At 32.4% G+C, this 14844-nt stretch overlaps 1 protein-coding gene across 3 annotated transcripts in view; it reads right to left on the reverse strand.

Annotated features, from left to right (window-relative positions):
* LOC132704871 (harmonin) overlaps window positions 1-14844 on the reverse strand; it is a 79606-nt gene that overhangs the window by 27065 nt on the left and 37697 nt on the right. For all 3 annotated transcript variants that reach the window (XM_060675172.1, XM_060675171.1, XM_060675173.1), the window contains exon 3: window positions 14446-14605. In XM_060675172.1, the coding sequence (XP_060531155.1) occupies window positions 14446-14605 (160 nt within the window). The remainder of the gene's footprint in view (window positions 1-14445; window positions 14606-14844) is intronic.

The following is a 14844-nucleotide window of genomic DNA, read 5'->3' on the forward strand; positions in this document are numbered from 1 at the left end:
CGCGCGGTACACTGCGGCCGATAGGCAGGAGTTTTTCTTCTCATGCAAATAGCTAAAATACCACGTGCAAAACAAAATCACGAAATAGCCTTTCAATTCTCATCTCATAAAACTACTCCAAGGTTGCGCATTACGGGGCATTCCACTCATTCTTCTTCCTTTTTACGCTCCGCGATCGCGCATCGGTGGACTAGAAGGAATGCTTTTTATTGATACGTATTAGGTACAGATGCAGGCTGACACGACCGGTTAGATTAAGAAGACGTGTATATTTAAATTAATTACGCTTTTATTCGGCGACTTTTTTTCATTCTACCGTCTAAATGATTCCGGAAATTGACAAAACTGTCGGGATAAGATTTCTTTGCCGTTCTTTACTATTCTCGATTCCAATGGCTATTTGATGGAACAAGAGTAAGGAATTTTAGAGAAACTCCTAGGTATTTTAAAAAATTGATTGTTCATGATAAGTTTCTAACGCCCGCAGGCATACTCATACTCTTTGAATCTCAAGCTTTAAATTACGATTGTGCATTTTTGAGGTTCTAATAAGAAATTCAGAAAAACAGTTAATATTTGTGTCTCCATTGATCTTTGTGCTTCCGCTGCTTTGTCCATACTTGACTTTATGACTAAATTTTTCATTCGTAGATGAGGACACGGAGTAGAGACTGATTATATACTGTGGTTTTCAGATATTACGGATATGTTTTATTTTTTAAGTTCAACAATTTGACACAGATGTATTCACTGACTTCTGTCTTATTCTGATTGTGATGTTTTCACCCGTGTTGGTTATGATTTTTGTTTGGTTCTTATATTTTTAACCAATGTGCATTTCCGGCAGTTATCAAGGCGATATCATCCGTGTATCTGTCCACAAATTTTTGTACCTTTTTCTTCCCAATCCAGTTTAAAAAAAACATCCTCAAAAAGTTTAAGCGAAATTGGGCTCCCTATCTGACATCTCTTCTTATGTGAATTGTTTTTCTTACCTCCTACATTTTCACGGTTAGTTCAAGACTATGGAAAACATTTTCGAAATCAATAAACGCAACATATAGTGGGATGATATCCGTTAGATAAATAGATAGGAGGTAGCGAAGTCATCAGACAAAAGGACGACAGATGGAACGAATGAATTATAAACTGGGGACCTTGCAAGAATAAAAGGAATGGAGAAAGAGTGAAGAAAGCTGGGGAGTCTTATATCAAAAGATGGAGCAAAGGGGACTAAATAGATAGATGGATAGTAAGACATAAGATAAAAATAACATAAAAAAATATTCTGGAAGTTACATAAAAAATTCTAAATAAAATGAATATCGAAAATTTGCCTATGAACTAGTTTAATTACAAATCTCCTGAAAATATTAAAAAGTCTTATAATAATTCATGAAGAAAATTGACAGAATTAGCTTCCAACAGTATATTATAATATGGCATAGCAATAATGTCACTAAATGATGATTTGTAAATTTAAAAAAAAGTTCATTTTCTCTCTTTTTCTTATTAAGATCTTTTTACGACAACGTAAGTTATTGTTATTATCGTATAATTTATATTACAACGTTTTGGGAATTACGCAATTACGCAAACCAAACCAAATAGATTGAAACACATTGTTTACAACATTTGGTGATAGCATGCATATTTTTCTTTTAATACACAATATTGCCTTTGAGGTCATAAAATTATTGAAATAGGGCTGTAAATTTGGAAGAAATAATTTTTTTTGAAAACCGTGGGGAATTTTAGGAAATATCGGGGAAGTTCATAAGTTGTATCGAACGTTGAGCAAGAATGAATGATTGCGTTTTTTAACTTACAATTATGCCAAAATGATTCTATTTAAAAATGATAGATGCTTATTTTACGGAAATTCATGTCTATGGAAAGTACATAGCAAAGATTACAGCAATAAACAAAAAGCATTGTTGACGCCAATGCGACCAATAATAAATTTATATGTGAATACTTTTCTTTTTTTAACCAGATTTTTCCTTTGTTTTTCAATATCAATCACAAATTCTCAATAACATTTAAGTCTGGTGACTGGACCGATGTTTTAACATTTGAGCAGTTATAAAGCAAGCACTCGCGGACGTGAAATAACAAGTGTTTTGGATTATTTTCATGATAGAACAGATAATTGTTATCAATGTTTAATTTGTGGTACTAGCAAGGAGATGCTGTCTTAATATATCCAAATGCAAATGCAATCCGAATTCGTTCATATTTCCCTCAATGAAATGCATATTGCATTACTCCAACTCCACCTTGCTTTATCATAGCTTTCATATTGTTCAATTTAAGTTCTTCGTTAGGTATTCTCCTCATTGATATTTTGGTATATTTTGGTCTTGTCAATCAATATTACTGAATTCCAGAAGTTCAGTTATGCGAGTCTCACGCATCTATATCTTCGGCTAATGAAAGGTTTATTTCCCGCAGTTCGATCATGTAAATTAATTTTTCGCAGGATCCGTCGAATTGTTTCAGGGTTACACATTTTTCTGTCTTTCCACCTTGACGCACAACTTGCGTATTTTTAAAAAATCATTTGATACCTCTCTTATAATCCATCTTTCCTAGTGTTCATTTAAAATCTTAGTCTTGACCCATTTTCATTCCGGTAACATTCAATGATATGCTGAACCAATGACGAAGATTTATTTACCATTTTGGCAATGTCTCTTTGGCGGTACCTATTTCTATCATGAGTACTTCAGAAGTTGTAGTTCGATGACCCATTATTAAACAAATTCGTTTTATTGAATGAAACCCTGTTTTTAAAAGTCAAATGTAAACAAAAAACAATTGCATTGTGAAATCAAAGCCGCCTAAATTTCAAACTGATAAGTTTTGACCCCCATTATTATTTTTGCATCATTTAAGCTGTCAGGTTTTACCAACTTACTTTCAAAAAGTTGTTTTATATTTAAATAATCAAAGAGAGACTCAGACCAGTTAGTTTTCGTTATAGCGACTATACTATTGAAACTGTGATTCACTGTACCGTGCGTTCAATTTATCTTGATAACATTTTAATTGGCTATAACTTTTTTTTTAGAGATATCATGGTAAACAAAAAAACAAAATGTAGGGTTAGTAGCCAAGTTTTATTCCAAGTGACGTATAAAACAAAACACTATCAATTTTCTGACATATAAGCCTAGATCATATTTTTTCTGTATATTATGTATGCGCTTAATAGAACACTTGTTCCGATTACAATGATGAAACACCTTTTATATTTTAGTCCACTCGTTTTTGAAAAAATCGGCAAAAATAGGAAATTTTTATGTAATTTCAAAGGGTGCCCCTGACTGAGAAATAAAAATATGTTCATCTTTAAAATATTAGTAAACAACGTTGATGATTGAATTAATGTCCATGTCCTTGTTGTTAAAAAGGAGTGATATGTTTCAAGTATACTGTCTAAATAATAAAAGTGCAACCGCAGCTCCTCGTCAGTATATTAGATTTTATCTAGAGCGCCGTGCTCCTTCAAAACGGATATTTCCAAAGCTGGCAAAGAAATTTGCAGAAAACGGTAACGTATTAAATGCAAAAAATGTATGCCGGAATCATAATGTTTTAAATGAAGAAAATAAAGCAAACATATTAAGATTCAATGAAGTGCATAAAGTTTCCTCTATTACTGGAGAATATAATGAATTTAAATTTCGTAAAACTCAAAAACCAAGTATCATGTCAATGTCAAAGGATTTTTAGAATAACAATTTTTCGAAAAACATTTTATGGTCTGAAAGTTCGTTCACTACAAGAAAGGGTTGTAATAGACAAAATATGCGATATTGGTCTTTACCAATCCTAAAAAAATACAAGAACTAAAAACCCAGGGTTACCAATCAATTAATGCATGGTGTGGTGTCATAGATGGGCATGGGCATATTTTGGGTCCGATATTTATAGATCAAAAGTTAACCGGAGATCATTATTTGCAACTCTTAGAACACCAAATTGAACATGTACAGAAGATTTACCTCTAAATATATCAGCGCTGATTATATGGCAGCAAGACAGTGCCCTCCTCACATGTTGTACAAGTTAAAAATTTTCTTAACGTGAAATATTCCAAGGGTTGGATACGGAACGGCGGAACTATGGATTGGCCAGCCAACAGCCCCGACTTAACATTAATGGATTTTTTCTTTTGGGGAGACATAAAAAATCACGTGCACAGAACTCCTTGTAATAATATCGTAAAACTCCGGCAAAGGATTTCAGAGGCAATTACAGTTACGAGATAATCCGGAAACGTTACTAAATACAAGACATCATACAATTACAAAGTATGAGAAATGTGTTCAGGAAAATGGTGGTCACATATTGCATTGCATTAGATTTTTTTCTTTAGAGTGTCTTGTCATTTTGAGGGACTTTGTTTTACTTTAATTTGTAAATAATTATTATTGTGATGAAATTATATAAAAATTTCCTATTTTTGCCGATTTGTCAAAAGAACTAAAATATAAAGCGTTACGTCATTTTAATCGGAACAAGATATTCTATTAAACACATACATAAATATACAGTGTGTTCCCTTTGAAAAAATCTGATGTAGGCTTTTATACGTCACTTGGAAAAAAACTACATTGACATTGACATTTTATAACAATTGTCGAAACAATTGTCATGTCAAAATATATAATTTCGTGAAAATCTGAAATTTTAGTTCTTATTTATTTTGGAAAAAAACTCGGCTACTATCTCTACATTTTGTTTTTTTGTTTACCATGATATCTCTAAAAAAAAAGTTACAGCCAAAAGTTATTAAGAACAAATACCAGTAGGTATGGCAAGGAGAGCCACACATTTTAATGTATCCACAACTGTCTGGATTTTAAAATCGCCTAGTTACTCACTAATAACCTCGTTTTTACTTTCAGACTGTCTATCAAATCAAATGCATAGTTGCAGAGATATGCAATATATCGTTACTATATTATTTAAATATTGATACAATTTAATACAAATCAGAAGGTAATTTTTATGAAAAATCATCACAAATATAAATTTTCGGTCTGCTAGATCTCAATGCCCGGAAAGCCGGAATGATGATAGTGCTTTGACCTTTTCGCGTCTGTTCTCTTGACGATTTAAAACCGTCAACGACTTTTTTTTTACTATTTCTCACTGCTAAAAATTACGGCATAATGTGCTCACTTCAGAACTGGTCTTTCCGGAAACGAATTATTACGGTTTTTTAAACGTTAACAAACCGTCCGCCGACTACATTTTAGTCGTTGGGAAGTTTATTTTGTTCTTTTAGTAAAATACGTTTGGTGAACTGTTAAGAACTAGTAGTAATTTTGATGGAAACGTACCTCACTTCAACTAAAAACCAAAGAAAAAATAAGATATAGAGAGCAGATTACCATTTTTTTTTACTGTTTGGAACTGGTGCGTACAGCGTTTTTTACGATAAACGGCATTTAATATACTCCAAGGGCACATACATTGATTATAGTCGAACAACATAGGACTACTATTTCGATTAAAAGACAGAACTTTGCATTTAGCAACATTACGGTTCAGAGAGTTCACAGTGCACCCACAGTGATTTACCATGAGCAAAGCGTTTTATAGTTCCTTGGCATAGTTCTATTTGGTTAGAAAGATTTTGTATTCATTGTATGTGGCGTGGCAAACCATAAAATGGATGGTTATACCATATTTATTAACATATTCATCTACTTTTTCTCAACTGACACATGACAAAAGTTTTTAAACTTAACCAGAGAAAAGATTATGATCATCACAGAATAAAATACTTGAAATATTATTGCTATTCACCATTCATGGATGACGTTAAAAATGAACATTATTACGACACGAAAATAAAAATTCCAAAGTTGATATTGCTCTCGAATTTCGTTATATTTCCGAAACCTGGTCCAAAATACCAAATTGGCTTTTTTTTGTTAGTCCTCCCGAAGTATAGCACCCGGCGTGATCTTTAGGTAAGACAGAGAAAATAGTATAAACCACATTTGATTTATAGTCAAATTAACAGCAAATGTGAGCTAAGGTAATCTAAGAAATATAAATTTTTATGGGTAGCGTAACAGAAGCTCTCAGGTTGACTAATCAACACTAACTAACCAAAACTTCTAAAACTGAATCTAATCTAAAGATCAAATTACAAAATTTTACAATAAAATTGTCATAGCTAACAGCAAGATTCGATAAAATAACAATTTGTAACGGTTATAAATTTAAAGACCAATTTAACGCAATTGAATCACTTTCATTCGTAACTAAATACGAAGTAACGGTTTTTTACCCACACTTAAGCGACGCGTAAATAGATATTGTATTATTTTGACCGTACCGAATGTTACAGTTTCCGCCGATACCGCAAGGAGTCATGAAACTTTATCGCCTTTGTAGTGGCGATTCCGTTACGCGACAAGAGAGATGATGCTGAGCATTTGCTTAAAACCACACAATGGACTCAGAATTACGTTCAACTGATGCAACAGTCAAGTTGCAGAATCAATATGAGGGATTCGCCGTTTTCAATCAACATACTGAAAACGCTTGAATTTTATCACTGCACAAATGAGGTCGGAATTGATTTCCGACTTTCGCTAATAGCTTGAAAAAGATTTATTCTCGAAAATGTTTTCTGAATCAAATTCTTTACACGGACCAAATAAACTTTTACTTTTTGGATATTATGATTACTTTTTAAAATGACTTCCATAATATAAAAGTTTTTCCAAAATTTTTTTTTAAATACGATCTCTTATATATTATGGATTCTTCAGTCAAAATAAGTGTAAGTTGCAATAAGGTCTATAGTAAACAAACCTTAAGGTCTTTAATAATTAAAATTTTGTTAAAATGTAACCTAATTTTAATTCTCGAATCTACTATTAAATACTTCATATCATAGATAGAGTGTCCAAAAACCTATTCTAATTTAACAAAAACTTTAAATGGCTATAATTTGATGAATTTAAATCCAATCGTATTAGGATGTGCTATAGGTAAAACTTAGTGTTTCCCAGAAGATGTGAACTTATAGTTTTTATCTCAGTTTGTTTTTTTTTTCTAAATAATAGTTATTTATACAACTAGGGAGCGAAACGTCATATTGCGAAATGGCCTCTATATTTACCGAAGTAGCGTCGTTATTTAGAAAATAATTAAAACTAAAACAGACAATAGTAAAAAGGGATTTGGTACTACACCTCCTGAAATAGCAGAAATCGCTAATTCTGCAGCACGTTGCCTCCTACTAGAAGAATTGAAATTCCCTTACGAAAGAGCTTGACCTCATATAAACAATGCGAGAAATATTTCTCCAGTGCAGCGGAGCGAGTGTTTAATAAACGACCTTTAGTTTTTGGATAAACAAACGTCAAAATTCAACCGTGCGGTAATATCTCCGAAATCATCCGATTGCTCCCAAACCCTTACCGGAAATGTCCGAAGTGGCTCAAGTCCGTGGGAAACGAAACGGACGTTGAATTTGTAATTGCAAATTAAGAAAAATTCCTGAAAATCGAATACACAAATACCGTTAACCCGTTAACGATTCCAATTGCAATTTATCAAATTGGTCTAAATTATAACCACTGTTGACTGTGCGATATTAACTTTGACTCACTGCACACTGTTGTTTCTAAATATAAAGATACTCCAAGGATAATTAATTGATTTTTTCGATTTTTTTATTATTATTGTGAACAATTTTTGTTTTTATTTATTAGAATTGCATGTATACCTGTTGAAAATAAAGCATTATCATTATTATTATCATTAAAAATGTTTCTTGCCATTTTTTCAATAATTACACAGCCAACAAATTTTATGAAATTAAAATCAATCTTTATCTGATTACAATCAATTGACGACCATTATGATCCGCACCAATTACACTGCATAAAAGATAAACACGATAAGCCTGACATGGTAAATATTTGAATGCGAGCAGCCTTGTCCATTTATCACTTTACACAGTTTAATTAATATCCCAATTATACACTTATAAAAGTGCCTTGTTGGGAACGGGCAACAAAAAGCGCCTATAAATTGATTGTAGATAAATCGTCAATTAGAGATTTCTAGAACCAGTTGTCTACGAATCGCAAATATGTAACTAGTGTTTGGCGCAGTACGGTAATAAACGCTATTTTTTTAGTGCTCTGCGATCTAATAACGTACTTCATGGAACTTATCGATGATACTTTAGAATGATTTATAAACGGCTTAATGTAATTGGTAGTTCGTTGCAAAGTCCTGTAATGATTTTATGGTTTACCCTAGCATTATAGCTGTCGTTAGGTCTTAGACGCATTTCAAAATGTGCTGCTTAACGACAATGTTTAAATATTTTTCAATGTTTGCTAAATAAATAATCAACAAACAGATTACACATCAAAACTGCTGATTCATTTGTTGAGATTTGATCCCTATCCATAAAATAAGCAAAGTCAGCCATTTTTAAGGTTAAATTAAAGCGAAAATGTGGAAAGTCGCGAAAATTGATGGGTATTCACATTTCCAAGGTCTGCGGTTTTAAACATTTAATTTCAGAATTTGAAGGTAATAAATACTAAATGGTTTACGATTTGACTATAAACAAAACTGCAAAAGGTTGTTTAGAAGCGTGGAGTATGAAGTATATTATTTTATAATCTTTTTCCCTTGCCTTCCCTTGCCCTTTCCTATTGCCGTATTTCGGAATCAATTTTAGGTCACACCATTTTAATAGTGTTATTAGTAGTTTAAATGTTCTAATTCTTGAATTTTGTATTATTTTATTTTTGTATCCGTTTATGGCTTGATGATTTGAATGTATTAAATTTTATTTACTTAGGGTAAGTTAGTCTTTGTTGTTATGACCCTAAAAATTGTGTTTAGGAGGGAGGAGGCTTCTGAATAACTAGGTTGCTATTACATATATTCAAAGAACTGCAGGAAACGCATGTATCGACGTCATAATCGACGTCAAGAAGGTGACACGACAAACTTCAATATACGCATGTTTTAATTTGTAATTCATTATTTGGTATTTTAGATGTTATTTTTATCACAACATAGCTATAAAAAGAGCATCAATGCCAACTTCAATAGTCACTCGTTGAACAGGCGTTACGCTCCAATTAGAATATTAATAAATTTCCGCAGAATGTAAAAAATGCGGAATGACGTATGTGTATGCTAATATGTGAAATTGTAATGCGAAAATATTGGCCGTTATTTGTTTGTTTTTAGAATAGTTTAATAGAAATGAAAGCAATTTCGCTTTCTTTTTCGATAGCTACGACTGTCGAGGTAGGTATATGAACAACTTTTAAACACGCATTATAAATAACAATGAGCCAAGAAACTCGTCTCGATTACCATTAAGAAGTGTTCATTTTTAATATTGCGTCGTGAGAGCAGCCCTCATTTGTATTGTTAAGCATGCAAAGCTTTCGGTTTCGTTTTGGCCTGTTGCGTAATGAAATAAAGTTTGATTTTTTACACATTACATTCGCACATAACAGAAAAAAGAACATATATTAATTTTAACGTAATTATAATAATATAATTATTATCTAATTTATATTTTAAATAAGGTACTATAATTTTAACCATATATTTATTTAGCACCTTGGCAATTTGAAATAAAAAAATATTAATAAGCACAATTGAATTCAGTAACTCTTTGAATTCATTTTCGATTATTACTGTTGCTAAATTATATTTAAAAAATAACTAAATACAATTGGAGCAAGAATGGTTACTCAACATATTTTTGTGTCTGTCTGTGCTTGTGTATATTTCAACACAATCAGTGCATAGTCCCCCATATTTTTGGGACGCCCTACGTACTATCAGCATTCCAACAGATAAAACCATTTTTATGGACGTGTCTATCTCATTTACTGATATTTATTAATAACGTTAAAATTTTATGCAGGCTCTAAAAATATAGAGCATGCCTTTCCAAGTTGTTATCTTGATATTTGTTTCGCGTAGATTGGTAAGCTGCATTTGTTAAAATATTTGTAATCTTCATCATCTATTTCTATCATTATCTTTTTTATTGTTTCGTTTTTTTCCAACGAGTTGAGGGCGCCTACTGTAATTTACGTACAGTCAGATTTTTAATTTTTAAAAATAATTTTTGTATTGACCACGCCTTCTTGCGACTCCCAAAACGCTTCTAAAATTCAGATCCGCAGCCTACTACCATTTCAATTTTATAACATAAAAATTGAAGTGATCATTTTCGTTAGTTTTGGTTAGTTCTTAAATTTATCTGATGATGGTAGTTTTTGCAGATTTCAGATTTAACAAAACAAAACGCATAAAAATCGGGGATATCAATTAACTTCAGAATGCACTTTAGTTATCACTGGAGCTGTTTTTTGAGCCTTATAAAAGCAAAACATAGAAAACCCTGTATACAATATTAAAAATTAAATTTTACGCATTAAATACAAAGGGCAAATAGAGAGACAAAAAATCCTATTAAGTTGAGCGCATGTTTTGTGTTTCTTTTGCTCTCCTTTAGAGTAGTATTTAAGTGACACAAAGTAACCTAAGTCACAATTTTTCTTAATTATTATATCGAGAGAAACAGAGAGAAAAAAAGATATTTTCTTTAGGTTGATCGCATAGTTGGTGTTTAATTTTGCTCTCCTTCAACAGAAAACCACGTAAGTAACAATTTTGTTTAATTTTAATGAATTTTGACTCGGTCTCGGACTAGGTGTTCTAAAATATGGGCCGACAACGCAACTCGTCTCAATTCAATAATAAACGTTTCGCAAACCACCGCACGTTTACGAGGCTTTTAAACAAATCCAACCAAACCCGACGGATTTCACGCAATGTAATTTTTACGTGCCGCTGCGCTGTTGCGTCTATGCCACAACACGCCCACGTACAGAAATCTCGGACAATATTGTTTTGCGTTTTTCCTCGGATTACGCCGACCGTAACGATATCTAAATTTTGCCGCAAAGGAAATGTTGGACTGCTAAACCTGTTCCGCCACGAAGCCGCTAGTAATATACCAACAACCTGGATAGGCATTTCTACTATCGAATGACGTATTTGTCTCGTTGATAAATATTTATAATTGTTTTCTTTTTCTAACTCAATCGTATATGTATATTACTCCATAGCGTAAGCTCAAGTCCGCATTCTCCAGACGTCTCTGTGGTTCCAGTCACCAGCTTGTAGCTTTCTTTCTTTTAGCTCGCCAGTCTTTTCGTCTATCTGTTGGCGTCCATTTCATTACCATATTAGAAATTATCTCTGATGATACTCATTCCACGTGACCATACCACCCAAGTTGTTTTTGTTGAATTTTCTCAGCGATGTCCTCTTTTACATTTATGATTTTCCTAGTTCTAGTGTCCCTTACATGGTCTAACCGCGATACTCGTGCTGATCTCCTCCGTATAACACAGTGCTTTCAAAAAAAGCGTTATATATTAGTTCTTCATTGTGTCTAGTAATATCTTTCGACCACAGAATGAAGTTTAAGGCACCAGTTATTCTTTTTCCTTTATTTACGCATTCTTCAATTTCCTTTTCACATCTTGCGTTACTCTCCATTTTTGTACCCAAAGAAGTGTAGTCCTGACATCTGTCTACCTTTTAGTGTTCATTTAGCACTAAGTCTTTCTTTCGTCCTCCGACACACATATTTTTGTCATGTTCCTTTCTTGTCATATCTTCTTTCTTCTTTGTTACGCACAACAACTATCTGGGTGTCTGTGAAATGTACTCTTGTGAAATTGGAATGCCCATACCTCCACACTTAGGGCGCCACTGAAGTAGTGCCCGATCTAAGTAAATCCTGAACAGCGTCGAAAACGACAACAACCCTGTTTTAAACCGTTTGTTACGCCAAATGGGTCGATAGAGATTGGCGAAGATCAATTCTTCTGGTGACTGAAATGACGTTTATCAAATAAGTTGCATAAGGTTCTATTCTGACTCCGTTATCCCTAATGAACATCGAAAAACATGGTGTTGCGATTTATTACAGTCCCAAAATCAAAATAATTGTAGATATGAAAGAAACAAACAAATTGTACAGAGTATTTTAAAATTCGGTACAAAGATTTTTAAGACATATTTGTCATCCAAAAATAAGTATGTTTTTTCATACAAACATGTGTAATAATTTCCATTGTTTTTGAGATACAGGGCATCAAAGTTTTAGAAAAAAATTCTCAAAAGCCAAACTTATCCAGGAGGGTAATTATTTTAAGATACAATACAATCAAAAATAAACTAACCAAAACACTTTTGTGTTTTTACTGTTTTTGTATTTACTTCCGTTACAAAAATCATTTTGAAAGTATTTTAGTAATTATCTTGAAGACTAATCTCGATGAAATTTTTGATTACTTGATCTACAAAAAAAAGTCTTAAAAAAATTCTTAAAATTACACCAAATAAACCCTTATGGCCACAAATAAGCGTGCCAAGAATTTTTAAAATAAGCTCCCTACTTGTTTCGTATCTAAGTTCGTTTAAAAAATCATTTCTTTGAGTTTGAGTTTTTGAAAAAAACTCAACCTTGACACCCTGTAATCTCACAAGCAGAGCAAGATAGAAATATAAAAAAACAAGCTATATTAGAATTATAGTAAATTTTTTCTAGAATCTTAAGTGAATATTATTGACAGCTGGAACCTACAGTATCGAAAATTAACCATAAAGACAGTGGAAAAGCTTTTGCGAAAAATATTTAACTGCTAATAAATTATTCCATTAAATAACAAAACCGGTGTAATTTAGCACAACAGAATTAGCTATAGGAAAACAAAATAAAATATATTGAAATGTATGCAGCATATTTCTAACGAGATAATTTATATAATTTCCGCTTAAAAATGAACCTGAATGATTTATTTTACGTCAGTTTCACAAATAGGAAATTCCAGAACAGAGAAATTGAAAGTTAATTTCATTATTAAAGAATAAAGGCAATAAGTATTGCGAACTCAAGCCGCTGCGTTGCTGACAAAGAAAACGGTTATATTTCTGCTTACTTATTCCGTGTTTATATTTTTCTTCGAACATAAAAACTACTACAATATGGCAGTATTTGTGCCAACTCAGTAAGCGCATATTGCCTTACTTATCATTTTTAATGCGCATTACAAAGCAATTTAAATTCCTAACGTTTATTAAAACGAGTCGTTTTCCCAATATTGCAATTGACAAGCAGCTGATTTATAATAAATTACAATGTAAAATAAAAATAAAACTTCAAAAAGAAACAAAGGGTAAAATGTTTACTTTTCATTTCATTTTCCTCTAGTTTGAAGCACATAACAAGATCGTATTCTTTTTCTAAGATTCTCATTCGATTGTCTAAATCATAATTTAATACATTTCTTTGTTTGTTTGTATATATAAAAAGATGTTTCTAATTGATTCCTATTAATAAATCTTTATCACTATTGATTATTGAATTGTTCGCACACAGAAGGTAAAACTATTTTCTTAACATGAACTACTTTCTCTGTTCTAACGGTGTGTTTTTGTAAACAAAACGGTTTATACCAGATGTTTAATCTTATTCCTTTCGTAATTGTTACATTCTATTTATAATTTCGCACCATTGTGCATTTAAAGCATCTATTCACTGCGAATCCTATTGTCGGTTTCTATTGTCACGCATTGTTGTAACACCTGTCCGTCCAGATTTGAACGTATACAAACTTGGTGGGTTCAAAGGATTAAACGCGAAACATCAACATCCGTGATACTTAAAAATACTATATCTACAGTGATCATTTATTGTTCCAACGAGGAATTTTGTAAATTTTGGTTAGCTTTCGTAGCAAAAACGAAATAAAAAGGTGTCCACGTGATCTGAGTTAGGGCAACTGTGCCTATATCAATAAAACGAGAAAACAAATGCAAATTTGTTGACGGTGAGTAGGAGTGCAAATTTGCGAATGTGATTTCGTATTTTCATAATCACATCACTTTTTTGTAATATTAATATATTTTTAAACAACTTTTATATATAAAGTTTTTCTCTATGTCTATTGGTTCACTGTGATTCCGACAAGTGCCTAGAAATGTCTGTTCATTCTACATTTGCTAACCCCCATCCAGGATAACTTACTGCATATAGTTCTCTACCTCTACCAATTTTCGAGATTGGCCACAAATTAGAAAAATTGCATATCAACCTTCTCCTCTTGCGCATAAATTCTATTTTATTTTGTTAATTTGAAAGGAAATAGCAAGGCAGCGCAAAGAAACCTTTTTTTCTGCAGCAACCAGGTTATACTTTTGACAACTGACAATGACATTTATAAAATTGTCGACGTCATAGCTGGTGAACCGATAGAGATAGATAGATAAGAGTTGGGAACGCAAATTATGATTTACATTCAAAAATAACAATTTAACTTGAAGCCCTCGTTTTTAACTTACCCTCAAGCCTTGAGAGTAGGCTTCAGAACCAACGTCGACGTGGGAGACAAAAAATCCAGTACCATGTTCCCGACCTCCTCGAATACTGAAGCCCAAGGAAGGGCCATGACGACAATTGGATGTTGGCGGCGGTAGAGGTCCATGACTAGGTCTTACAAGCCTGCAGAATCAGATTTGATTCAGTTTTGATTAATTTTATTCTTTTTTAAGGTAAAAAACCAAAATTTTAAACATAGTTCGTTCACCATTATTATGAAAATAATATAAAAGCATGGAACCCGCGAAGTAAACACAACATAATTTTAAGAATAAAATCACTACCCAATAAAACTAAAAAAAATATTCATTAGTGACGTTATCCAAAGCCATATTGTTTTAGTCTACCGGGTAGTTATGAAA

Source organism: Cylas formicarius, unplaced genomic scaffold (genome assembly GCF_029955315.1).
Source record: "Cylas formicarius isolate icCylForm1 unplaced genomic scaffold, icCylForm1.1 PGA_scaffold_7__23_contigs__length_41026272, whole genome shotgun sequence".
NCBI lineage: Eukaryota > Metazoa > Arthropoda > Insecta > Coleoptera > Brentidae > Cylas > Cylas formicarius.